At 33.1% G+C, this 26776-nt stretch overlaps 3 protein-coding genes across 3 annotated transcripts; 2 read left to right on the top strand and 1 right to left on the bottom strand.

The window, feature by feature from the left end:
* The first annotated feature begins 3551 nt into the window (after nucleotides 1–3551).
* On the top strand, nucleotides 3552–6654 carry LOC134272479 (uncharacterized). Its single transcript, XM_062754704.1, has 6 exons — nucleotides 3552–3723; nucleotides 4171–4320; nucleotides 4461–4520; nucleotides 5020–5292; nucleotides 5550–5732; nucleotides 6236–6654. Exons 1-6 carry the CDS (start codon nucleotides 3561–3563, stop codon nucleotides 6652–6654), a joined length of 1248 nt encoding a protein of 415 aa, XP_062610688.1. The 5' UTR covers nucleotides 3552–3560.
* A 12450-nt stretch (nucleotides 6655–19104) lies between these two features.
* LOC134272480 (uncharacterized) lies at nucleotides 19105–20673 on the top strand. Its single transcript, XM_062754705.1, has 3 exons — nucleotides 19105–19257; nucleotides 19336–19802; nucleotides 19966–20673. Exons 2-3 carry the CDS (start codon nucleotides 19336–19338, stop codon nucleotides 20633–20635), a joined length of 1137 nt encoding a protein of 378 aa, XP_062610689.1. The 5' UTR covers nucleotides 19105–19257; the 3' UTR covers nucleotides 20636–20673.
* Nucleotides 20674–21255: 582 nt separating this feature from the next.
* On the bottom strand, nucleotides 21256–24403 carry LOC134272481 (L-proline trans-4-hydroxylase-like). The gene is made up of 7 exons (XM_062754706.1): nucleotides 24386–24403; nucleotides 24050–24160; nucleotides 23827–23921; nucleotides 23349–23439; nucleotides 22867–22996; nucleotides 21753–21904; nucleotides 21256–21396 (listed from the first exon to the last, which is right to left on the bottom strand). The coding sequence occupies exons 1-7, from the start codon at nucleotides 24401–24403 to the stop codon at nucleotides 21286–21288; spliced, it is 708 nt and encodes a 235-aa protein (XP_062610690.1). The 3' UTR covers nucleotides 21256–21285.
* Between the last annotated feature and the right edge of the window lie 2373 nt (nucleotides 24404–26776).

Below are 26776 nucleotides of genomic sequence, written 5' to 3'. Positions count from 1 at the left end.
GTTTCGCCTTAGTAAGCTTTCAGGTGAATTAAGGCGAAGAAGATTTAAAATGTTTAGCATTAAGTATTTTTTAAAAAACTTGATATTACATGTATTATTTCATTCATTGTATTCATATTTTCCCATTAACTGTTAAATTCAATCTAAAATTTTTTATCATTTAAATTATAATAATATTTACAAATACTAAAATTCCCATTTCGCCTTATTACCATTTTCTTATCTGAATTTCACAGTTACGGCGAAATGGTGACACGCCGTTATGGAGACCCGGAGCACCGCAAAATTTTAATTAAAAAGTTATTTATCACTTCATAGATTTCATTTGTATTTCATATAATTCTGCGGAAATCTGGACGACTTTTACATTATGAGGTTGACAGAAGTTATTACGTCATACCTGCAAAATTTGAACGATCAAAGTTGTTAAATGGCTTCAGCAGTTAAAGTTAGAACATATTATGCCAGATCGGTATTGTTCAAGAGGTTCGTTTCCGGAAAAGGTGGGGCAGTGAGCAGTGGTAAAATTCTGCGTAGACATCGGGTAAACTCCTACAGAGACCAATACATTTGTAAACATCTGGGAAAAGAAGCCGTGCATTAGTATTTAAGTGGCATATAATATTTTCGGACGGAAGGAACAGTTTACAGGATGACATGCGTGAAGGAAAACCCATCATTCCGAGTTTGCAGTGCTGTGAAAATGAATTTCGTAACGTGATTTTTCCGTATTTCCGTAAATAAAATCGTTTTTTTACGCGGACAGAGGTTGGGTGATTGCAGGATATGAGATAAACATTGTTAAATATTATTTTACGTATGAAACCTGAACATTTTGTGCACATATTTATAACTGGTTAAAGCGACATAAGAAATGTATTGAGTTAGACGGCAACTATGTTTAGAAAAGTTACATGTGCTTGTATTTAGCTTTTGACGTTTTTGACGTCGGGTAACGTCAAGAATTTTCATTTTAGTGCACCGGGTATGAGTGTGTGTCTTTTTAATCTGATAAAATATAACTATTTGTGTGTTGTTTTGTTGAAAACTTGCATGTTAATAAAACAAAACATAAATCTATGGAAAATAATTGTTTCATATATTTTATCAATGTTTGTCAGTAATTATCAACGTTGTCCACGAACTTTACGGACAACCCTCGTACCTGTTTGCTGTGGAAAGGACAATGTATTGTAACGGCCGAAACTGGCCACTTATTTGATCTGAAATTCAGTCCAATCTTAAAATTGCGATAGCTTGTAGTTAAGAGACTTGTTTTAGAATCACACTGATTTTGATTCAAAGCATACACGGAGGCCACAAGAGCGAGTGGAAGTTTGGCATTTTCCCGTACTTCCTCATTTCGTCATACATGATATACTTTTCATTTTGGGAGACACTGAGCACAAGCTTGCCCACCTGAAATTTTTTACACAAGATATTAGTGTATGAAATATATAAATTTGGAAGATAAAGCAAGCTTGTGCTCAATCTTTTTTGAAACAAAATGTGCCATGAGATCGACGAAAATTTGTCTAACGGAAATTGACCTATTTTCCTATCTTTCTCTATACAATGTATCCCATAACGGAGAACCAATGTTCATTTTGTAACAGGGGTGACAAGTGGTTTTCAACTGATAAGCTGTTGCATCATTCTAAACAGCTAAAAGACACCCAAAACCAGACAAGAAAAAATGTCTTTGCCTATTTTGTCCTTCAGTAGTTTTTCAAATGTAATGCTCAAAAGTGATCCACTGAAAATAAATGTACATGTTGCCAAAACTTCTGGTCAAGCAGCTATGGTTCATTCATAAAATGTCCGAAATTTGGAAGAGTTCATGCGTATAATCCATAATTCTAAAAACCCTATTAAAAGTCCCTTCCAATTTACACATTTATATCAACGGTTTAAAGGCACATGTAGGTAATGAAATACATACTGACTAAGAGCTATGAACCAGGGATGGGGTCAATTACTTTAAAAAGTAATTAATCAAATTACAATTACTTTGACTTTTTCTTCAATTAAATTACAATTAAATTACAGGCTTCCTAAGACATGTAATTAATTAAATTACAATTACTTTACAAAAGTAATTAATTAAATTACAAATTACGTTTTCAATTTTTGAATTTTTTTTATAATCATATGAATATACAGGATCATTCACTTGTCTGTAAGCGCTGCCTCTGCACAAACAATACAAATAATATGCTAGTAGGCATAATGTATCTTTGTGGTTTAAATCATGACTTTTATTTACATGACAGTAAAGAACTATTCAAGATCAGTTTGATGCAATTGCCTCCACACAAAACCTACATGTACATAAATTGCTTGGGTTATGATATTTGATTAACAGGGTTTTCTTTAATAGAGTAAATTAAGTCGCAACTATTATATATAACCCCCTCACATTAAATATTTCTTTTAAAGGTAACCTTAACATCCTAAATTGCTACTTATGTTGAACATTTTTACTTCATATTTATATAATACTTGTACAAAATATTTTACTTCATATTCATATAATACTTGTACAAAATAAATCTTTTTCAGATACAAAATTCATTCATAAAATTCTGTTTAGATGTTAAAATAATTATCAAATTGAAAGTTTTTCTTTTCTCAAACTAGCGGAGAATTTTTAATTGAAATAATTATCCCCATGCATTGGCTTTTGTCATCATAATCATGTAATGAATATGTCTTAAGAGGGGTTGATTTAAATGTTTTGATTGCAATTTACAGCTGTGCTCTGTAGGGCAATTATCTCTTAATACCAATAAGAGAGAACTTCATTAATGACACACACATTCCTTTTCTTCTTTTTTCTTCTTGACACAGACATTCTTATTCTAGGTTGATCAAACAACAGAGATTGAAATATAATAAATTATGTGTGTTTCATAGCTGAATAGACCTAAGAATTGTGGTGCAAATTTAGATAAACATAAAACAAAAAAGTTCAAATTTCATATAATGATTAGAAAGAAACTACATTATAATTATAAAATAATCTGTCTTCTGTATAATTGAAGGACTGAGGATTTGTTTTGCAATAAAATAAAAGACAGTATAACGGGGAGGTCGTGGTGACAATGTATCATGAATGTGTATTATATAAAGTAATTGAATGTAATTGAAAAAGTAATTGAAATTACATGGTATTTTTTCAGTGTAATTAATTAAATTGCAATTACAAGTAATTGAAAAAAATGTTCAATTACAAATTACATCCAATTACTTCAAAAAATGTAATTAATTACAGTCAATTACAATTACTTTTTTCAATTACCCCATCCCTGCTATGAACAGGGTAGAAATTCGAGGCCATGATGGTTTTGTGTTTTAAATACATGTACCTTTATTTATTCGTCACTCTGTTCCACTTACCTTGGGATTATATGTATTTATGAATATTCCAATACACATGTTATTGGTTACGAAAATCAATTATTTCACAATTCTTATTGGAAGTTTCTGTGTTGAAAACATCGACTGCTTGTTCATTTAAAGATTACATGTACATGTATATACAGTATTAGAAATTTTCAATGTCGGTGAATGATATACCCCATAATTCTTTTAATGGATTGCAGAAAAGCGAGCTACTGCCTCCGGCCTATTCCAGTATCCGAGATGATACTCCGAGATTCTCAGGTTTTTCCTACCCTGGTGGATCTGGTATTGTTACAGCAGATCAAGTGCAGGAACTATGTAAGTAGCATTTTAAAGTGTTATCCATAAAAGAAGATGGGCGTATTTGGCGTGTGATCTGCAGGAATCCTTAATAGTTTAAACGTCCATGGTTTTGCTGGCTGACCATAGCTGGGTAGATTTTACAAACACAGCCATAGGAAATTTTACATATTTTTTTAAAATACCTTGTCAGATTTAAATGTTTATGTCTGTTTTTCTTAGGAAGTATAATAACATACATGTAATAAAAATACATGTAGTATTAGTGCTTCACCTAAAAACCCACCTTGATAGGATAGATAATTGGCATTGCTATCGCTCTTGGAGCGACTGAACCAAAATTTATTTATTTGAGTAAATCAGTACAAAAAATGAAACTGTCAAATGACCTTATTGTTTGCATAAATGAATACGCTCCTCTCTTCACCCACCACCCTTAAAAAAAATTATGTACATCCTTTGAAGGTCCACCTCCAACATATGAGTCCATCTTCACTCGAACGAACACGTATCCTCCCAGCTTAACACATCATCACAGGACAAAAGGACCCAATCCATACCTACAAGATGACAGAAATCTTTGGGAAAAACTTCATGAATGTTTTGAAATGTCCAGTAAGTATAAATACTATTGATTGTTTATATTTCATTGTGGCTCTGACTTTAACTTTATTTAGATAATTATTACTTGTTATTACCAACTAAAATTAATTTCCAGGAAATAAATGATTTTTTAAAATTGTTATTTCCTTCAGTTTTACAACAGATTATATGGCTGGTAGTTCTGGCTTTTTCTATAGCAGACATCTTTTTCGGTAAGTCAAATTTATTTGCAAGCATTAATATCTGTATATTGTATATGTATTACGAGTAAGGAACCTTGGATCCAAGCATTCCAAAATAGAAACATACATATACTGTATAGTATTTGTAATTTATGCAAAAGAAATGTTGAATATATTAATTAAGGGTATGGCAGCAATTTAAAATATGTTCCTATTTAATTTTTTTTTTCTTGTACAACAGATCAGGAACATCATTTTATAGAATCGGACTAGTGTTAAGAAGAAAAATGTAAAAGAAATCGAAATTAAACATCAACCAGTCTTTTATTTTTAATGGAAATTACTTTGTAGATTTGCACTTATTCCTACTACAGGACTGAGACAAAAAGAAATTTAATTTCTTTTAATTTCTTATTTTTATCTTCAGAATTTCTATCAAAAATGTATGGTAATCGAAACAGCAAGTTTTCATAAATTCCAATCTTGATTTGATTCCAAGTTTCAATGATTTATCACACTGATTAACTAGGACTAAAGCACAGTGGAGACTGTTACTGGAAAAAAATCAAAGACGGAAAAACTAAAGAGGAGGAGGATCTCACATACTTCATACAGGTCGAGGGGGGACTCCTGTGTGCCACCATCTTGTTTGTCTTTTTGTGGCGATTTTGTGAGCTGATGGACATTCGCAGCACCAAGCGTCATACAAGGGGTGATATTGAGGGAAAGAAAAAATGTTACGGTCATTTGTTTTTTGTCTGCCTGGCATTGTTTATTTCCAATTTCGCTGTGTGTATTGCAGGTACGTTATTTTTGTCTATTATTACTATCATTATTATAAATATTATGCAGAATTTGCTAATAAAGCTAATAAAGCAATCATTTCAAGTGAGCAAGCAAATATATAATGCATTTCTCTATACAGCATAAAGCGACATTTTCTTTTTTGTAGTATGTGTGTGAATAAAAGTACGTAATAAAACAGCACACATCTCATTTGATTTTAAAAAATCGTATGGATTAATATTTAATTCATTTATGTTTTTTATTTGTTTACAGGAGCAGGAAAAATTTTCAATTTTTATGACAGTAAAGAAATATCAAAAAATGAAAGTCTCACCATCAAGTGCGACACGGATTTCTACAGCTTTTATTATAATGGCAAAATAGGAGAGCTGGCTGTCTTAATGCCGTACGCTCTTTACATCTTGATTGCCTTGTGTTTTATACCAGAAAGTCAAAGTAAGTTATATCACCCCCCCCTCTAATATTATAAAGATAAAACCTCGCTATCTCTAATTCTCGCATATCTCCGAGTTTACATTGTCCACTTTGAGACAATTTGAATGTGCTTATTTTTTGAAACAATACAATACTTGTTGAAATTTGTCATGAGCTTTATATCTAATTAGGATATATATTCGGTTTAAATTAACCTGCTCTGTAACAATTTGAAAAGTTTCTGTTATAAAATAAATAACGTCTTTCATCTCAATGATATAGATTATCTTGATTAAGAACAGTTTTGTTTTCCTTTTAATTCACTCGATGCTAGGATTTCAATGTTGCTTTGGAAAAACAAAATTATAATGAATGCTTTACATAGACAAATCTTTTTTTAAAAAATTAAAATAGAAGTAGATATATCTATATATGAATCTTGGCATTTATTTATTTTAAACAATTTCTTTAAAAAGAAAATACAAGTGAAATTAATGCATTTTGATTTTTTTTTGTATATTTAGAGAGATGGTTCCTTCGACGTAAGCGGTGTCAATGGGTCAGGCTTCTTGACGCAGACCAAGATGGCGTCATCAGCGCTGATGACATGGAAAGGACTAACGCCAAGCTGGAACAGATTCGTAGACTTGTTGGTGCCAGAAATACTCCTTTGTCTGCTGAAGAACAAAAGAAATGGTGGGACGAACACGTTTTCAAGAGCGGTCCCGGAAAAAGCATTTCAATGAATGATTACATTAGTTGTTTGGAATCAAATTGTCCTGCAAAGGTCATCGCTACAGGGTTCTTCAACTTCTTCTCCACGGAGGCTTATCGGAAAAGAAATCTCATCATCACTGAAGAAGACTTTGTCAAGTTCTGGGCCATTCTTGCTGATGTCGACGAACGTCATTGCAGAGAAGTTTTTCTGAAGCATATACTGTAAACCAACTTTTATTCGCGTGCGAGAAATTTTCACGAAGTTCGCGAGAGTGTGGTAATCGCGAATATTTCTCGCCGCGAACAAGTCCTTAAAGTGTCTTAGTCTATTAACAACAGATCAAAAAAGGCTTGATCGCGAAAATTAATCGTCGCGAACAAGTTTAATCTCGAAGCATAAAGTAAAAATTGGTTTACCTTCACCGTTCACGATGGCTTATTTCTTGGAAGATTTTGAAGCTTTTCTTTCGCATAATGAATTTTGGAATGAATACGCCCACAGGGTATACTTTGTTCTGAAACATAAAGACGCGTGTGGATGTTGCAGACCGTAAAAATTAATATGAAGACAACTGGCACGGTCATGCAATTCTAATGGATGAATTGGGCAATATGGCCGATACATTAGATTAAGTTTAGTGTTATTACCTGCACCTAGACTGGGGATACATAGATAAAACTAAAACAAATATAAAAACAATTTGATTTGTTGAAAAGTGCAACTAGACCTAAAGCCAATAATGTTATAATTTATTTTGTTATATTACCAGTACAATCATCTATAATGAATGAAAACAGTATTAATAACGAACTAGCCATCGTTTCTGTGATAAATTTTGTTTATTTTGTATGAAAAGGTACAACAGTGTAATAATCATTATACTCAATTTAAAAGGTTCTTATAAATTATTGTATGGAATGATCTATGTAGTTTAAATGAATACAAGTAACCGTCTTACAGGTACAGCGTAAAACACTTCACAAAACTTCTAATAGAATAGTATGACATTTTCAAATTATAATAACAAATTGTTCTCAACAATTTTCGAAAGAAAATCAGATATTACCGATGAAAACCAATGTTCTGTACAACATGGTGGCAACATCAATCATCAAAATCATAAGCATAAAACTGACAATTATGTATCACAGTGCAGTCTACGTGCACGCCAAATTATATTATATTCAGACTAAACCTGTATTTAGAGTAGCATTTTGAAAGTATTTCACAAAAATTTTAATTTTTACTAACCTTGACAACACCGTTCATCGAAATAAAAAAAACAATACGTATAGAATTTTGTATCTTAGTGTAGCGGTAGTTTACTTGTGTGCCAAGTTACTAAGTATATTAAAATCAGACAAAAATTGTATTTGGAGGAGGATTTTGAAAGTATTTCACACAAATTTCTATTATTAGGAACCATGTCAAGCATTTTTAAGTATTACACAGAAATTTCTATTTTATAACCAAGGCAACACCGTTCATTAAAATCAAGTCAAGTTCTATTGCAATCAGACTTAAACTATAGGAGGAGCAGCAATTTTAAAGTATTTCACAGAAATTTCTATTTATAGTAACCACTGCAATACCATTCATCAAAAACCGATATATAGAATTATGTTGTCTATTTGTGTGCCAAGTTATATTGAAATCAGACCAAAACTATAGAAGTATTTTGAAAAAATGGACAGACGGACAGACAGACAGACTACGGACGTATTACTATCGCATAAGCTCTTCTGGTGTTTGACCAGTAAAGCTAAAAATGGCAAAACAGTAATATAATATGAAGTTTACAATATTATGAAACAATATTTAGTTTTGGATGTACCCGGTATAAGGGCCACTTTTTTATTTTCCACATGTTAATAAGCAAAATTCATTCTTTAACACAATTGATTGAATTTAATGCAATTAATTTACACATGAAGGATATCAGATCTGTTCCCAGGGCTAACCATTCAAAAAAGTTTATTTGTGAATTAAAAAAGCAAGAATTGATGCTCCCTGAAATTGTTTATTTATAGGGATGCAAAAAGGCAATTTTCATTTTTGTATTTCCATTATTGAACTCTTCAGAATGTGTTAAAAGGCGCATTTGGTCAAAGTCTGACATTTGACAGCATTGCGGATAATACAAAACATGCTAGTCTCAATCCAATTTTAAATGTTAAGTGCATTTGTCATTCTAACTAATAAATAAAAGAACTAAAAGACGTGTGTAAAAGAGCGAAAACCCCAACTTTATCGTCCATTAATAAAAAAAAAATCGATATTTCCGAGGTAGGTGTATTGTCTTTAAATGTACCATTAAATAAATAGATACATACGATTACCAATAGATGTTAATTAATATCCTTGTCATCTCTACTCTTGATTTAAATAAAGTCCACAACAATAAAATATTTATATATGCATTTTGTTAAGATATATTTTCATCAACATTCAACATGTTGTTTAATGTTTATATTAACATGGTCCCAGAAATCCCGCGAATATTTGTACATTCACCAACTTTTTCACAAAAGAGCGCACTAAGAACTATAACTCTTCAATATATGGAAATAATTTAAATTGATGCGTGATTTAATTTAATTTGAATTTCAGCTGTGGCTTATATCGCCAAATAAATATAAATAATTATAAAATAGAAGTATTTTGTTATCTTAAGTATAAAGGCCCAAGGTTAGGGCATCTTTTGATAATAAGCAATATTCATTCTTTAACCTGTAAACATGACACTTTAATACATTATAATTTACACATGAAGGATATCAGATCCTCAGTCCGGAAGAATAACTCAAAAAGTCTTCGTAATGTATGAAAAATATTCAAAATTTTAGTAACATTCTGATTTCTAAACCATTTTCATGTTTAGAACTTTTAAAAAAATTAAAAAACTTTAACATTTGAAATTGGAAAATTATTTTTCTTGCTTAAAGGATTATATAAGAAACAACTAAAACCTGGTATCTGCAGAAAAACCTATATATACCATAATTTTTTGTGAGTAAACATGTTTAAGTAGCTATACTTCATTGACAAACTCTTAGAAAAATTTATCTTTTTTCAAGGAACGTCTCGTCTGTCCTTAAATGTAAATTTTATGAACATGAGGATCGAGCTAGCTTAATATTTGTAATCCACACAATTATAATTCAGCACCCTGATAATATACAATAATACGCTTTAAACCCAATATATCAAAAATTTAAATTGTCGTGATTTAATTTAATTTGAATTTCTGCTTTGGTTATATGTTACAAAATACATTATAAAAGCTATTTATGTAAAATTATAAAATATTTGTCTTGTGTTTAAATACTTTTATTTTATATAATATTTTCTAGTGGGTGAGAGTGCACTTCAATATAGGAACCATAGTTTTCAATCACTATAGAAATAATGTTCACGTTTGAAATAAAGAATTCAAAATAGATTTAATTATTGATTTGAAATACACTCTCACCCACTATTGAAATAATTCTTTCAATAGTGGTTGAAACCTATGGTCATTATTGAAATGCACTCTTACCCACTATTGATATAATTATTTCAGTAGTGGCCGTATTTCAATAGTGGTTACCAACTATGTTTGTTAATGAAATGCACTCTCAACCACTATTGATATAATTATTTCAATAGTGATTTCATTGATATTGTTTGTAATTAAAATGCACTCTCAACCACTATTGATATAATTATTTCAATAGTGGTCGTATTTCAATGGTGGTAGTTTTTGCTTTTTCTGTCCCATCGATTATGAGATAACAATATTTAACTTATTTTATGCAATACTTAATGAATTTCAAATGAGCTTTTTATTAAAAAAAGAAAAAGAAAGAAAGAATAACCATTAATCTTTTGGTACAAGCAATTTCATTTCCGGTATAATCATATGAATATTGCCCTAAATCTTGATGACATGGTAATATTAGTTTTATTTACCTGAACAATTTTATTTTCTTTTTGAAATCACTCAATACAATTGCCTTAAGTATTGTTTTGAAAGAAAAGTATGTAATGGATGTAAAGTATGTAATGTTTTAGAGAAAACTTTCTTAAGTCGTAAACATGAACTTTGTAAACATATGAATAATAACAAACGAAGAAAGAAAGATGCAAGCCAAAAGTATATCTTATTATATCTTTAAACAGAGGGGTGGTTCGTACGTCGTAAATGGCGTCAATGGGTCAGGCTTCTTGACGCAGACCAAGATGGCGTCATCAGCGCTGATGACATGGAAAGGACTAACGCCGAGCTGGAACAGATTCGTAGACTTGTTGGTGCCAGAAATACTCCTTTGTCTGCTGTAGAACAAAAGAAATGGTGGGACAAACACGTTTTCAAGGGCGGACCTGGAAAAAGCATATCGATGTCTGATTACCTCAGTTGTTTTGAATCAAAATGTCCTGCAGAGGAAATCATTACGGGGTTTTTCAACTTCTTCTCAACAGAGGATTATCATCAGCGAGGAGGACTTCGTCAAATTCTGGGTCATTCTTGCTGGAGTCTACGAACGTCATTGCAGAGAAGTCTTTTTTAAAGATATACCTTCACCATTGACGATGGCTTATTTCATGAAGGACTTTGTGGCTTTTCTTTCAAATTGGGAATTTTTTTAAAGAATGCGCCTGCAGAGTATTTAACGTTCTGAAATACAAAGACCCTTGCAGATGCTGAGGGTGTAAAAATTATGAATGCTGGTGTGTTGTTGACAGCGACATGAGAAAAGTAGAGGCATTCAACAACAACTATATCTTCGAAAAATCCACCGTATCTTCTGGCTAAACAAGATCTCTAACAGAGACCTGCACAAGAAAAGCTTAAGCAGGGGTATAACAACAGAAATCAAGCAAAGAAAAATGAGATGGCTGGGACACGTGATGAGAATGCCCCAGAGCAGGATATACCACGAACAACTTGTAGAAGAACCATAACATCAGAGTTAGAGGAAATGGGCTACTCGTGGGGACAGGCACAGTATGTGGCAAAGGATAGAGGAAGATGGAGACAGCTTGTTGAAGCCTCATGTCCCATAGGGGACGAAGAGGATATGTAAGTAAGTAAGTTACATCACACTGTGCAAAATTACGCACTTTGAAATTTTTTTTCAAACTGCGTTAAATTTGGGACCGAATTAAAGCACTTTGAAAAAATAAAATATCATTTCAAAGTGCGTTAATATCGACCATATTAACGCATTTTGAAAAAATGTGTATGACTTGGCCAAATTTTAGGCATGGTAAATAATTGAAGCTAGATGGATAACTTTTCGTTGATGAAGTCACTTAAGAACCTGAGATTTAGACGTTTTAAATACTGTAAACGTATTACATTTGGCTGTGTATTCTTTTTAGACGTTTTATATATTTTTGAAATCAAATTCTTTATTCAAAAGTCTTTTTCCGCCAAATATCGTACATCTAAATATAAAACATTTACAGTATTTGAACTTCTTGTCAATGTCAAAAAAGGTCAATTGGGCTTTTAGAAATAATGATTATTTAATAGTATAATTTCATTTCCTTTTTTGATTATTTTATATCAATACATCACTTTGATACAATTGTTTGATTTCAAACGTTCCTCTCGAGAATTTTTCACTCATATGGAAACGCAGTACTTCCTGGTTGAGGAATAGGAATGCAAATTTATACCCATACTCGGCACTCAGTGCCACAGAGCAGTGAGCAATGCAACCAATGCTGAAAAGTAGATCCAACCGTGAGTTCTGATACCGTAAATTGCTCAATATTTGCATTACGTGATGTGTAGAGTTACGGTCAAACACAAAAATATAAAACCATAGCGCTACAGTTTCTGCAGCAAGCCCTCCTGCATCGCTTCTTCTGTAGTTTGTTCTCTTCATTGGTCCTGTTGATTTACATCCTTTAAATTAGACGTCAACAGGTCAAATCCTGATTCAGACAAATTCAAGTGAAAAACCCCATTATGAAATGTGTGCAGGAACTTAAACCTCATTCTGCAATCAAAACAAAACCAAGAATTCAAAGAAGCATGAGAAATCCTTATTGAAAAGGAGTGCAAAGAACAAGTTCAATTCCAACCTTACCTCCATTCTGGGAGTTTGTTGCAGTCGATTGTTGTTGCTATTGGCATAAATAGTCAAATGATAAATAAATTGTAAAGATTTCATAAACATAAACAGAGATTACCGATCGTTGTTCATTTCATCTGACTGATTTTGATTTGAAATGACATAAATAATAAATCCCTGAAATATGAAAAATTCGTAGGTTTTCCATGGGGCCTAGATATAAGACTTTGTTTTGCTTTCTATACATAATTCCATACAAAATTTTGCACGTATCTTTAACTGAATCACAAAATCTTCTCATTGTGCACTTTTCATTGCAACTGGGGACGTTCTGTAATTTTCATCTTTTCAAGGGTTTAATAATGTTATGATGATGAGGCAAACTACCTTCTACCCATATGACTGCATTAATTTAGCAAGCTCTCTCTCTCTCTCTCTCTCTCTCTCAAAAAAATGTTTGTATGGAACACATGGAGATAACGAACAGTATTCAATATCAGAGTCCATAAAAAAAATACATAACAGAAACGCAAATACGAACCTCCAAAACATCAGAGTTGGCATCAAGTGCCATGATGGAGAGTGAGCATCCCCTGCCGACCAGTCACACCCGCCCTGTGTTCCTTGTCATGATCGGGAAATAACGAGAAAATCCGTCGTTAATTCAGTGTATAAATAATGAACTAACAATAAGTATGAAAAACGTCAGTCAGCATTTGACTCCATGATAAATTGTATTTGATGACAAGGTTATTGTATCGACCATAGAATTTACGAAATGATGACTTTAAACGAGACTGCTGATATTCTTGTTTCATCAACTTGTTTGTCAATAATTCACCTTGTTTTAGAATTTGTTCATACATAGAGCAGGCTCTTACGTATCGAATCAACTGAGATATATAAACTCCGTGTGCAAGTGATGAAGGTATATTGCTGCATAAGTAAGGGAAGTTGACAATAGAAAAATTAAAGTCATCACGTTTTTCATAGAACTTGATTGTTATATTACCATTGATGTCTTTTTCAAGTAAAATTTCCAAGTATGAAATTCAATGTAAATGTGTCAGACTCTGTGGTATCTCAAGCTCACTAGGATATATTTTGTTAATACGTCGTTGATATATCTAAATGTCGAGTTAAAGGCCACAACAAGTGTTTTCTTCTTTTCACGTATAAGAGTCTGCACAAATTCTACTTCATATGAACATAAAATTAGGTCTGCTAATAACGGATCGCAAGTGGTACCCATGGGGATTCCAATAGGTTGTTGGAAGACCTGGTCTACAAAAACCACATTGATATTGTCGATCAGAAACTCAAGCATCTTTTTGATGTCAACTTCAGAGTACTTGTGTGTGCAGTCAGATGTTTTTTAACAAAATAATTTTGCAAATGACCAGATAAGTAAATTTACAAGTTCCATTTTTATTGAAAAGGCAGCTGTCAATGATATTTTAAAGCCTGGACATTAATTTATCGTGCGGAATGGTTGCGTATAAAAATGAAAAGTCGTAAGTTTTTAAGCTGTTGAAGTTGGTAAAGTCTTGTGATTTCAAATTGTCAAAAGTTCTTTGGAATTTTGGGACATCCACATCTTATTCACACCACTTCTTGAATATATTGTTGCACAGGACACCTGAATTTTCTCATTCACTACTGTTAATATCTTAGTGAAGAGTAAAGAAAGAGGCTTGGTTGAACATTTACTGGAACACTAATGGATCTTTGTTTGTAAAGATTCTTATGAAGTTTCGGAATCCAATATATATATATGGTAATTCAAAATTATTTTGGTTCTTTGGAATATTAAAAATATATAAAACTGACATATGATTTTGAAGAATTTCTTCCTTAGAAAAGGAACTTTGAGTATAAGTTGGATTGTCACTTGTAGAATTAAATCCAAGTTCTTCTAAAATACAATTTATATGTTGAGCCTTTCAAACAAAGACTACTGGATTATTGAATACTGAAGGATATATGGTTTTCATATTGTCCCTCAATCTTTTAATACGCAATTCCAGCATGGTTCTGAATCTTCTGATACATTTAATCCAATTTGACAAAGAGTCAACGTCCTTTTTCATATCTTGCCCATCGTCTAGCGTAATCTTCAACGGAATCCATAATTTTATGTAATTCCGATGCCAGTTGAAGGATCGGGGTTTCCTATATTTAGGACCTTTTAAAATAAGCGATCTAAGGTCCTCATTATTAACTATATTTACGTCACCTGTGATAACGTGCCCAGCGGAACTAAAGTTATAGGGTGAAGAAGAACATGAACACGATGGATGATTATGTTTCAAATACTCGGTATCCAGGCCATATAATGTTTTTTGTAATTAAAAAGTTTTGAAGCAATGGTCGATGTTTTTTTGTAGGAAATACAAGGTGTAGTCTTTAACTTGAAATACGGTGGAATACAAGATTGGAGTCTTTTGTAATTAAGAATATTTCTTATATTAACCGCGTCAATCCTTTATTGGGATATTGAAGTTTAAGGAAAAGACGGATTTTTTCAGAAGCATTTTCTTCAGTAAAACGTAGGGGTTTGAAAAGTCTATGATTTGTAATATTCATAATCACTAATCCGAGCCTATATTCCAGTGTCTAGGAATCAAAAAATGAGTTTTCCATGGCCTTTTCAAGAAGAATATTCAAAGTTTCAAAGAGACAGAGAAAAGTTTGGAGCAAATATGATGTAGACCTAATTGTTGATTTACATAAGGTAGTAATAATGAATGAAAAGAGACACCGTGTATTAAAGGTCTATAGAAAGGGTGATGCCCATGACTACGCTTACGTCTCTGTGTATGAAAAGTTCCACCACATTTACATTGTTACACTGTGGACTGGAAAGATTTCCAACACTATCGACATTGTCATTATATCCATCGTGAAAGGCTGTCCCTAGTTTTCTAATCCAAAATCCTTCTCGTTGACTACGGAAAGGTGTACTCAGTGAAGGGATAAATCTTTTCGAGAATTCTTTCTTTCATTGACAAAAAAAGAATGATTAGTTAAATTAAACTATTTGTATAAAAGCTGCTGACCCCCGTGGTTTATTTGAAATCGGTTACTTGATATTCTTTTATTAAGTGATCCCTTGGTTTCACCAACAAGTCCACACAGATTACATTCTTTTCCGTAGACAACATTAGAAGATTTGCAGTTCAGATTTCCCCAAATTTTGGTATAGCTCTGTCAAGTAATATTACTGGTGAAAGAAGTGATAGTTATCAAAATGTCATAGGTTTTACATTTTTTCAAAGAACACGATATTGTATATAACACTTAAAATCATCTTTATAACAAACATTTATTTAATATATTGGTTTGCAAAACACTTGACCAAGTAAATTATATTTTTAATATGATTTTTATCCCGCAAGTTAAGGTATATCCCTTGTGTTTCGGTGTTCCTTTACATTACCTTTCAGGATTTCAGATGTGTTGCTTTTTAGCTCACCTGAGCCGAAGGCTCAAGTGAGCTTTTCTGATCAAAATTTGTCCGTTGTCTGTCGTCGTTGTCGTTGTCGTCGTCGTCGTAGTCGTTGTCGTTGTTGTAAACTTTTCACATTTTCATCTTCTTCTCAAGAACCACTGGGCCAATTTCAACCAAACTTGGCACAAAGTATCCTTGGGTGAAGGGGATTCAAGTTTGTTCAAATGAAGGGCCACGCCCTTTTCCAAGGGGAGATAATTATGAATTTGTTAAAAATTAATGGCATTTTTAAAAAATCTTCTTCTCCAGAACCGCTGGGCCAGGAAATATGAAACTCATGTGGAATCATCCTCAGGTAGTGTAGATTCAAGTTTGTTCAAATCATGACCCCCGGGGCAAGGGTGGGGCCAAAATGGCCGACCCAAGTTTTACATAGGAATATATAGGAAAAATCTTTAAAAATCTTCTTCTCCAGAACCACTGGGCTAGGAAAGATGAAACTCATGTGGAATCATCCTCAGGTAGTGTAGATTCAAGTTTGTTCAAATCATGACCCCAGGGGCAAGGGTGGGGCCAAAATGGCCGACCCAAGTTTTACATAGGAATATATATGTAACATCTTTAAAAATCTTCTTCTCCAGAACCACTGGGCCAGGAAAGATGAAACTCATGTGGAATCATCCTTAGGTAGTGTAGATTCAAGTTTGTTCAAATCATGACCCCCGGGGCAAGGATGGGGCCAAAATGGCCGACCCAAGTTTTACATAAGGATATATAGGGAAACCTTTTAAAATCTTCTTTTCAAGTACTTCAAAGCTATGATTAGTGACACCCGGGGTAATTATATGGAATCATCCTCAGGTAGTGTAGATTCTAGTTTGTTCAAATGATGAACGCCTGGAAGGGGGGAGGGAGTAAATTCAAGCCCGATGTGCTCAGGTGAGCGCTGTGGCCCCTGGGCCTCTTGTTTGATACTGATTTGGACAATAGAAAAAAATGCAATCCTCAAAAATACCCTTTTAATTATCCTCTCACAATGGAGTTAGAAGGAATAAAGAAACACAATCGTGTGAGTTCGTTTGTGAGTAAGTTTGCGCTGTAAGAAGGTTACGTAAATTGCATCGGGATATGAATGCTGCCTTCACTTTGCGATGGGATGTTCCGCCTTGCAACTTGTTTTCAAATTAAAGTCCAGTGTTACAACGTACTCTGAAAAATTATGTATATTTTCAAAGTGCCGTAAGTGCCTCCATAGTGGAAAAATATTGATGTACACTCTTAACGCACCCACTCAAAGTGGGTAAATTCTTTTATTCAAAATTTGACAAACTTTGAATTTTTTTTTTTAAAGTGCGTATTTTTTTCAAAGTGAGTTGCCACAGTCCAGGCTCGAGGAAACTATCTTTTACTTTTGTAATCCTATACGTTGGTATCAATTCAGCCGAAGACTTTAAATAGACATGGACATAGTTTAAACTGATTTTTTTACCAATAATTATGTCTCCAATTCCCAATTAAAGCAATTGAAATGATCAGCAAAAATTTGAAAATCATTTGTTGATTTTTCTAAGGAGATACAGAACTTACAATTCTTCATAATGTTATCACGGCTCATGCCGTGTTATTTGTTTACTTAAAGAGAATATCATAATTATAAAAAAACGAAATTCAACAAATCACTAGAAACGGTCTAACAGTATTTACGAGGGTTGTCCCGTAAAATCGTGGACAAGTTGTCTAGCATGAAAAATAAACATCACTGCGTATTGAAATTTTCACTATTATCTAGTACATATTTTAGTAATATACACAGCAAATTTCAGATAAATATATGCATAAATAAACAAATTATGAGATTTTATGCCATATATTGTATCACCTTACGGCGCATGGATTATAACGTCAAAGTGTCTAAAACAGCGTCACGTTTTATCTTTGCTGAAAATGAAGCTGTACGAGTCCGACTTAAATTTAGGAATTTCATTGATACACATTTTTTAGTCTCCAAAAACAGTCGAAGATCCAATTGGCACCCTCATGCGATCTTCTGAAGATTTATTAGTAAGTTACGGGCAATATTCTCACCATCATTCAACTAATAGAAAATCTCATATCGGCGGTCTACTGTGACAGCGTCTTTTGCTATTACATTAGGAGTTTGTCCGTATGTTTTGTACTCCCCAAGGACTCGATCAAAAAAAACTTCGCTAACAAAACTCCTATTTCATTTGTATACTTAAGATATGGTGATATTTTTATAATCTTTTTTTCTTCTATGGTCATTTCAAGTCTCTAAAGGTGTCATTACAACATCGAAATAAAACTGAACTGAACTGTTCTCCTGTGCGCCGTAACGTCATAAAACGTCGCCATTTTTCGTGTGCTGTGTTACCACTTTCCCATTTCGAATGCTCGAGAAACTGCCAAAAATTAAGCAAATGCCTTAAAATTTTTACAAAGACTACAAAATTGATTGTGGAATTGAATTAGGATAATTTTAATCCAAATCTTATGTATTTAAAACTTTTATTTTGAATTCAAACTTGTGTATTCTTTAAGAAAACCTAGAGTTTTTGACCGTGCGTCGTAGGACAATACCTCGTGCACATTCAAGCATAATAAGATCTTTATTTTTTGCCTATATTTTATCAAAAAAATTACCATTCACTTCAATATGATAAATAAACATTTACTGAAATTTTCAGCTTAGTGCGCCCATTACTTTTTGAGAAAAACGCTTTGTCCAAGATTTTACGGGACAACCCTCGTAGAATAAACTATATTGAAAAAATCTGGTTTGAACGAATATATATCAGTATATTTAACCTATGTTAACAAAAGCATGGCGCGGGCCTTGATTACATAACAAAGGTTAAGAGCTCGAAATCTGTCTTGTATTGCAACAACTGAAATTCAAAATTTTGAATATCATTAAAAATACCTTAGTTAAGTTTTGTAAACAAAAAGAAATGGAAAAATGAATTCGAAAATTTTTTAGCTGAAACTGAGTCCATGTCCCTTTAAGGACCTTTGCAGGAAACATTTCTTATGAAGACCTTGATATTTCTGCGTAGACGCTGCAGATTGCTGGCCTTGAAATGCATAAATACATGCTGGTGTGGCAATGACATTATCTCCAAATAGTAAAATAACACGGTCAAAAACAAACTATAAATGATAAAACACGAGTGTGCATTTAGGCATATTTGGGTCGTCTTCATAGAGACCAAACTATTTGAATCCTTGACTAATGTATAAATATCGTACAAAATAGGAAACGACAGATTGGCGGAAAACTACTGAGTTAAAAAGGTGAGTCTAATTGTATATTTATTTTATGCAAAATTTCATAAGTTAATATATTTCATTTAGAACTTATTACAATTCTAGATGACCGAAACAAGGGTTCTTAAAATAGGATTCTTGGGCGCTGGAGCGATTAACTTTGGTCGTTCAAACTTGCCTTGGGACCACGCATCGCGTCTGGAACAACTTGGGGGAATTGATGTCATTGGCATCGTTGAACTGGATGAAAAGTTGGCAAGAAATGTTCTTCAAAAACGACAGTCGTCTGCAAAGTATGGTCATTACTACAAGAACTGCAAAATCCTTAGCAACTACAAAGACCTTATTACGATGCAACCGGATGCAGTATTCATAGGAATCCCTCCCTCTTTCAGAGGATCATCTTCAGAAGGGAAAGATCTCGAGCTTCAGTTCGCACGTGCAGGAATACACGTGTTTGTGGAAAAACCATTGTCTGTAGTACCCCCAGAGGAGTTTATGCCCTATGCAAAAGCTGTTACAGAGACATGCAGGGATAATAACTTGATAGTGTCTGTTGGATACATGTTCAGGTAAACAAAAATGTCGAATTTTAGTCAGGAAAACAAATACTAGTAGTAAAGTAAACTCTGATCTGAATTGGTCATCTGAGCCTTTACTTCTTCTGATAAAGTTAGTCTCGGCATTTGATAATATCATATTCATGTTAACACCTTTAAAAATGATACTTTACAGATACCATGCAGGTATACTCAAAATGAAAGAACTAATAAAGAATCATGGTGGCAAGATAATGGCGTTAAATGCCAGATATTATGCTGCTTACACCGATGGCGTCAGCAAATACTGGTTCAATGGCGATCTAAGCGGAGGACCAATCATTGAGCAGGCTACACACTTCTGCGATTTGGCGCGGTTTATCGTTAGTGACGTAGATCTTTCTACTGTCCACTCTCTCCAGCTCAAAGACTCTGATCCAAGTGGCGCCGGCCATTTGGCGCACATCCCTAATCACGAGGAGGAGGAAATACCCCCTGAACGAAGAAACCCACGAGTAACCATGAGTCACTGGCGATTTAAGGACGGTGGTTTAGGCACACTTGGTCACTCGGCGGTCCTTCCAGGGAGAAGATACGAAACAAACATAGATGTTCAGCTTGATGGTCTCAAACTGTCTCTCATTGAACCGTATGGGAAAGATTGTATTTTGAGGGTTCGAAACATAAACAATAAAGACCCGAATCAGGACCAAGACTTTACTTTTCCGACGGATGACTGTTATCTGACGGAACTACAGGCTTTCATGAAAGCAATCCGTACAAATGATACTTCTTTGATAAGGAGTACGTACTCTGACGCAGCGCTTACGTATCAGTTTACATGGGCCATCCAACGCGCCGCTTGAATTTTTGGTTATGCATTGCAAGACTTTATCATTCGATTGCAATGATTTCATACTAGTATGGTTTACATTTAGAATTTAGATTCTGAATAATTTGTTTCCTCAAAATGCATAGTTTTATTATCGTAACTGTTATAGACATTTTATGCGCCGGATCGATAGATCCAGGGCGTATATTGTTTTTGTCCTGTCTGTTTGTCTATATGTCTGTTGATCTATTTGTTTGTTTGTTGCCAACTTTAACATTCGCCACTTTAAACCCCTTCAACATGTCCTAGCATACATGTTTTGAACATATTGTAACCATAATTCTAAAAGTTAAGACGATGGTCATTTATATAACATGTAATGCATTTTTTTCAATTGTACATTTGAAGGTATATATAAATATTTCTAAATGTAAAATAAATGTCGATAATTCAAATACATATAAAACAGTTTATATGATTCTAAAAACAAAATTAACAATTAAAATAATGGATTGAATCATCATTACCTTGAATAAAAATAAGAAGAAAAACACGTGTGGATGTAACAGATTAAATACAAACTGTGAGGATTAATTAGATAACCAATATCAGTAAGGATAGAAATACAATTGGAAATTTTTTTTTAATCCAGGGTTTTCCAATTCGATAAAAAAAAGTTTAAAATTAACTCTCCTTTTTATGGATTTTAACTGTCTCATTAACATCTCTATCCATAAATGCTTTCCCTGAAAAATCGGTGTAATTTTCGCAAGCCTTGATTGCAGAATTTGGCACCTGATAAAATAGAAACATTTTTATTAAAGAATCTAGTTCTCAGCCAAATTATTGGAGTAAATAATATCATGTTGTAAATTTTGAATTTACTAGGGGGAGGTGAATGCAAATTTATCATGTTGTACATTTTGTATTAACCCCCCCCCCCTTCCTTAGTAAATTCAAAATTTACAACATGATAATAACTTGTTTTGGCTTAGTTTACGCTTTATAATTCACTGGGTGAAAATATTTTATGCTACACTTAACCACATGCAATGTTTACATAATATACTCGTAAGTATTTGAAGTTTTATAATTTATTTTTTCATTTGCCTGAAAACCTGAATCGAATTTATTTTTTTTTTGGTTAATACCTTCTGTAAAGGTGTGTAGCAGGGGTGGTGGTGAACTTTGACCGGGTTGTTATGACGTGTATTATAACACATCAGATACGCCCAGCGCCGTCTGTCGGAATTATTTGGTCCACTGCAGTGAAGCAGATTACAACCGAACATCAGGACGTCACCTTTAAAGTAATACAACGTCAATAGAGCGCAGTAATATATCTGTTTTACTTGCAAAAAATGCAATGGTCAGTCTAGAAAATAGTGGGTGTTTTTGTGAAAGGCCGGGCTATGGCTATGATCAAATTATATTATATAAATATAGCCCTTTGATGAGGTCGATCCAAATTATATCGACTTCACAGAAAAGCATATCGCCCGAGCACGAAGTGCGAGGTCGATATGCTTTTCTGTGAAGTCGATATATCTATGGATTGAGCGAATTAAAGGGCTACATTTGTTATATTATTTTTTACAGAGGTTGATAAAAAAAAACAATTTGAAAAAATGAGAACAAACCACAAGTTTTCTCGCTTAAACACTTAGAGACTAGAAATCAAAATAAATTAAGTTGTTTAATATAACTGTGTTAAACTTCCTTGACATTTTTAAATTTTAACATAATTTAGAGGATTTACTAATTGAAAATACTACACAGGTACATCTTTTTGATTATGTTTTGTATCAATTTAGACAAAGATATTAAATATATTCTCATATTAAGTGCATCCTAATTCAGGCCATTGTTGTGTCCTATAAGTTACAGAACATTACTTTAAATACAAGTTGAAGTATATATATATATATATTTTTTTTTAAGAAACATCAAGTCATATACTGTATTAGCTATAATTGTGTAATCTTCCCTATTAATATTTTGTTTTACAGAAAATTACCTTTACTATAAATAGTAACTCAAGTCTATATGCTGTTATATACTAAATCATGTGACCAACTTAAAGCCAATCAGAGAGCTTGGAATATTTGATTAAAATAATATCATGAAATAATACATATATATATATATTGTTCAAAATCTACTGCTTATAAGTGTTAAACTAGCAATAAACAACCATGATTAAAATGAATTTTACCTCCATTATATGTTTTCAAATGTACTGGAGAAAAGGTTTGTAAAAGTTACCTGGGTTCAGTTCTACGAAAACAACTTCAAGTTTCTTCTTGAGTTCGCTGACTCTGTCAATGTCTGCCCCCGTCTGACCGGCCACCATACTGTGGTCAATCCGGCCACACTTGTGTGATCCCTTCAGAACCTTTCAGTGGAAAATTCATAATTTTTACATCAATTTTCTGCATACCAATATGCCTTTTTAATTTTCTCCCTTAGTTGTACAAGTGAGTGTTTGATAGTTAATTCAAATTAATCAATAAATCAATAAACTAAAACAATGATTTTCTGGAAGTGCTGAAACATAAAGCGACAACGGCGGAAAGTCTGATTCAGAAATGGTAATTCTTATGATAACTCATGTACTGTTCTCTGTTTGACCCCAGTAAATACTCTTGGATGAACATATAGAAAATGTCTGATTAGAATTCTTCTTTTATTTTAATAGAAATGAGAATAATATCAAGAAGATTTAAGTTGGCGAATTTTCCTCTTACCTTCAAACATCCGTTTGTTTTGTCACATTTATCTACTGCCATAAATACAGTTAGCATTTCAGGGAAGAGGCAACCATTTCGGTACCAGTAACTGGCGAAGAAGTTTTATATATTTTCTTAGTAGGCACGCATTAAGATACTAGTACTTTAATATAAAATTATATCAGTCCAATATTGTTAATAATATATCATAAAATGCAAAAATGATGAAAAATTTAACTCTACTTTCAACCGAAAACTTAAACATCCAAAAAGACACTGTTTACATCTTGTTTAGGAATACAATATCCACCTTTTAAAGATTAAGTTAAGAATCAATTTTGCACAGTGAAATACCATGTAAATGGAAATAATGAACAGTATTTAAGCCCAAAAGATCATGAAAAATACACACAAATTTTGTAGCAGAGCATCTCAAAATAAGATGTAGGTTTATAGAATTTTAATCATTAATCAATTCAAGACTGATGCGTGTTACCCGTAGTCTTGGTGCCACAACCATGATCCTCCTGATTTGGGTTCTTTCTGCACTAACTTTCCGTGGTAATGATAAACTTCAAGGTTACCAAGAAGCTGTAATCAATTATATATATAATGTATCATTCGTTTATTTGAAGACCTGGATTGATTTGTTTGTAAACAGGTCTGGTAAAAGTTGGACCATACAATATTGAAATTTATTATCCTTTCGATTCAAGCACCTTTTCAGCAGCATTGACAACTTTTTCTGACCTAGCCGCCATTCCAGTGACGTCACTTCCGGGACTATTCCACACTGTTATGTCAACGTCCCTCCCCAAACCATCTTCAAGCTGTTAAAAACAAAAAATACGTTCATTCACAAAATTTTATTGATTTTTATACATCTGTAGGAAATTAATTTTGACATACATGCTTTGAATTTTATTGGATTTGGTGTGTATTTGAAGTTATGATGACTTGAACATTGAATAATTGTGTAACGACGATAGAAAATCAAGGGAAGGGAACGGTGCAAGAACCAAGAGTTCATCAAACCATGAACTGAGTTGACTTACCACGTAATATACTATCATTGTACGTGTAAAACATAAGAGACTCTTTTAAGTCAGTTGCAAATCGAGCCCGTCAAAGAGCCACTAATACTGCAAATAATGATAAGGCCTAAATTAAAATTTTGTTTGTTTGCCCTTAGCCGACCGACCCACGAAAATAAGCCCGACTCAAAATATTTTATTGTACTTTTCATTTACAAATTTTTTTATTTGATTTGTTTCTTGTCAATTTTTTTTCACATAAAAATATAAATGCTTTGATTTTCCCTTTTCTCAGTCTTGTGTTAATGATTGACATTAGGAACTGAATGAAGTGTTTGACATGGTAGCGGTAAGAAAAAAACACTCGCAGAGGTCTATTTGATCTTGTTGATCATGTTGATGAATGCGCTGACTACCACGTTCATAAAGTTAACATGACTGCCGGTCGTTTGGAGCATGCTACTTATCGATTTCAAAATAAATTTCGCCAACATCACTGGCAAAAATAAAATTGTCATACTTTAATTTAATTACCAAATCCAAGTGGAAAGAGCACAAAAGTAGTTTTTAAAATTTGAAAACAACGAAGGATGTCATGCTTTGTTGATATTTCGACCGCCATGATTAAATTTGGGGTCAGACTAATAAAAGGAAACGCACAATATTGCGAGGTTTTACTATAAGGAAAATATTTCTTGTCTAGACAGTGTGTAAACGTTTAAATAAGACCTGTCTTACAAGTCTCATTTTTAAATAAAAACAACTTTAAAAATGTGAAATCCCAAGAATATATTAATGCAATTAATGAAAGGTGGGGCTAATATCAGTAATACACCCATTGAATGGAATTCAAAAAAAAATTCAACTGTTTCCATATATTGTTTAAAGTAAACAAAGTATTGTTTCAGACTCTTTTAAAAAAGAAATCAATAAACATTTTTGTATTGACATACAAAGATAGATATGCAGCTTATAGTATTCCAGATTTGTTTAATAGGTACTAGTACATTTTGTTCCATGAAGCAAAAGTTCCAATTACAAGGAATATGTACACGGCAATATTGAATTTCTAAAATTTTAGTAGTACAGTTGTAATTTGATGTCAAAAAGAAAAAAATAAAATATTTTTCCTACCTACCTACCCATTGCTAAAAATCTGGGTCGGTAAAGGGCAAACAAACAATATTTTAATTTAGGCCTAAGTCTATTCGTCAGTCATAGGTGCTTTACAATTTTCTGACCAGTATTTTTCATTTCAACTTTGTCTATATAAGCATTGCATAGCCAGGCAGTCTTTATGATCCAAAAAGTAGACAAGTAAGATAGAAGTGACGGGTTAATGTTTTAGAGTGAGATTTCCCCCGTGGTCAGATTTCCCCCTTGGAAGTCTGGAACTAGAGTTAAACTTCACCCAGAAGTCTATCACTAGATTTCCGCAAGGAGTGGGAAGATTCACTCTAGAGCCATGTCTCTCAGAAGGAAGACTTTCTCTTCTGCTAGCTGAAGAGTCAAACCTCAGCCAAATCAGCTCTTTTCCTTATATCAATAACTGCATTCTAAAGATATGCTTTAGTAATAAAACATATACTGTGGTACATTAATTGCTCTTGATTTCCCTGTGAAAGAAATTAATTTGGGTCTGACTATCTGTCAGTATTGAAGATCAAAAGTCCATAAAACAATAGTAAATACAAAACAAGAACAAAGCAAACACAGACCTCCAAAACATCAGAGGTGGGATCATGTGACATGGAGGAGTGAGCATCCCCTGCCGATCGGTCACAACCGCCGTGTACTCATTGTCATGATCGGGAAAAAACGGGAAAATCCGTCATCAATTCAATGTATTATAATGGACTAACAATTAGTATGAAAAACGCAAGTCAGCATTTGACTCAATGATAAATTGTATTTACTGTCAAGGTTATTGTATCGACCATAGAACCTATGAAATGATGCATTTCTACGAGACTGCTGATATTCTTATTTTGTCAATTTGTTTGTCAATAATTTACCTCGTTTTAGAAATTGTTCATACGTAGAACTTGATCTTGCGTATAGAATCAACTGAAATACATGAACTCCATATGCAAGTGACGAAGGTATATCGCTGCATAAGTAAGGGAAGTTGACGATAGAAAGTTAAAGTCATCACATTTACCATAGAGCTTGGTTGTTAGATTACCATTACCGTCTTTTTCAAGTAGAATATCCAAATATGAAACAGATGTGTCAGACTCGGTTGTATCTTTTATCTCAAGTTCACCTTGGCAAATCGTATCGACATAAGAATGAGAATTGCAATTGTTCGTTGACAATACGTCTTCGATATATCTAAATGTCGAGTTGAAGGTTACACCAAGTGTTTTCTTCTTATAACGCATTAGATTTTGCACAAATTCTGCTTCCTAT

This window comes from Saccostrea cucullata, unplaced genomic scaffold (genome assembly GCF_032062105.1).
Source record: "Saccostrea cucullata isolate Sc308-1 unplaced genomic scaffold, CSIRO_AGI_Scuc_v1 ctg8561, whole genome shotgun sequence".
In the NCBI taxonomy this organism is placed as follows: domain Eukaryota; kingdom Metazoa; phylum Mollusca; class Bivalvia; order Ostreida; family Ostreidae; genus Saccostrea; species Saccostrea cuccullata.
Note: the sequence above shows the minus strand (reverse complement) of the source record. Positions and strands in the feature narration are given on the sequence as shown.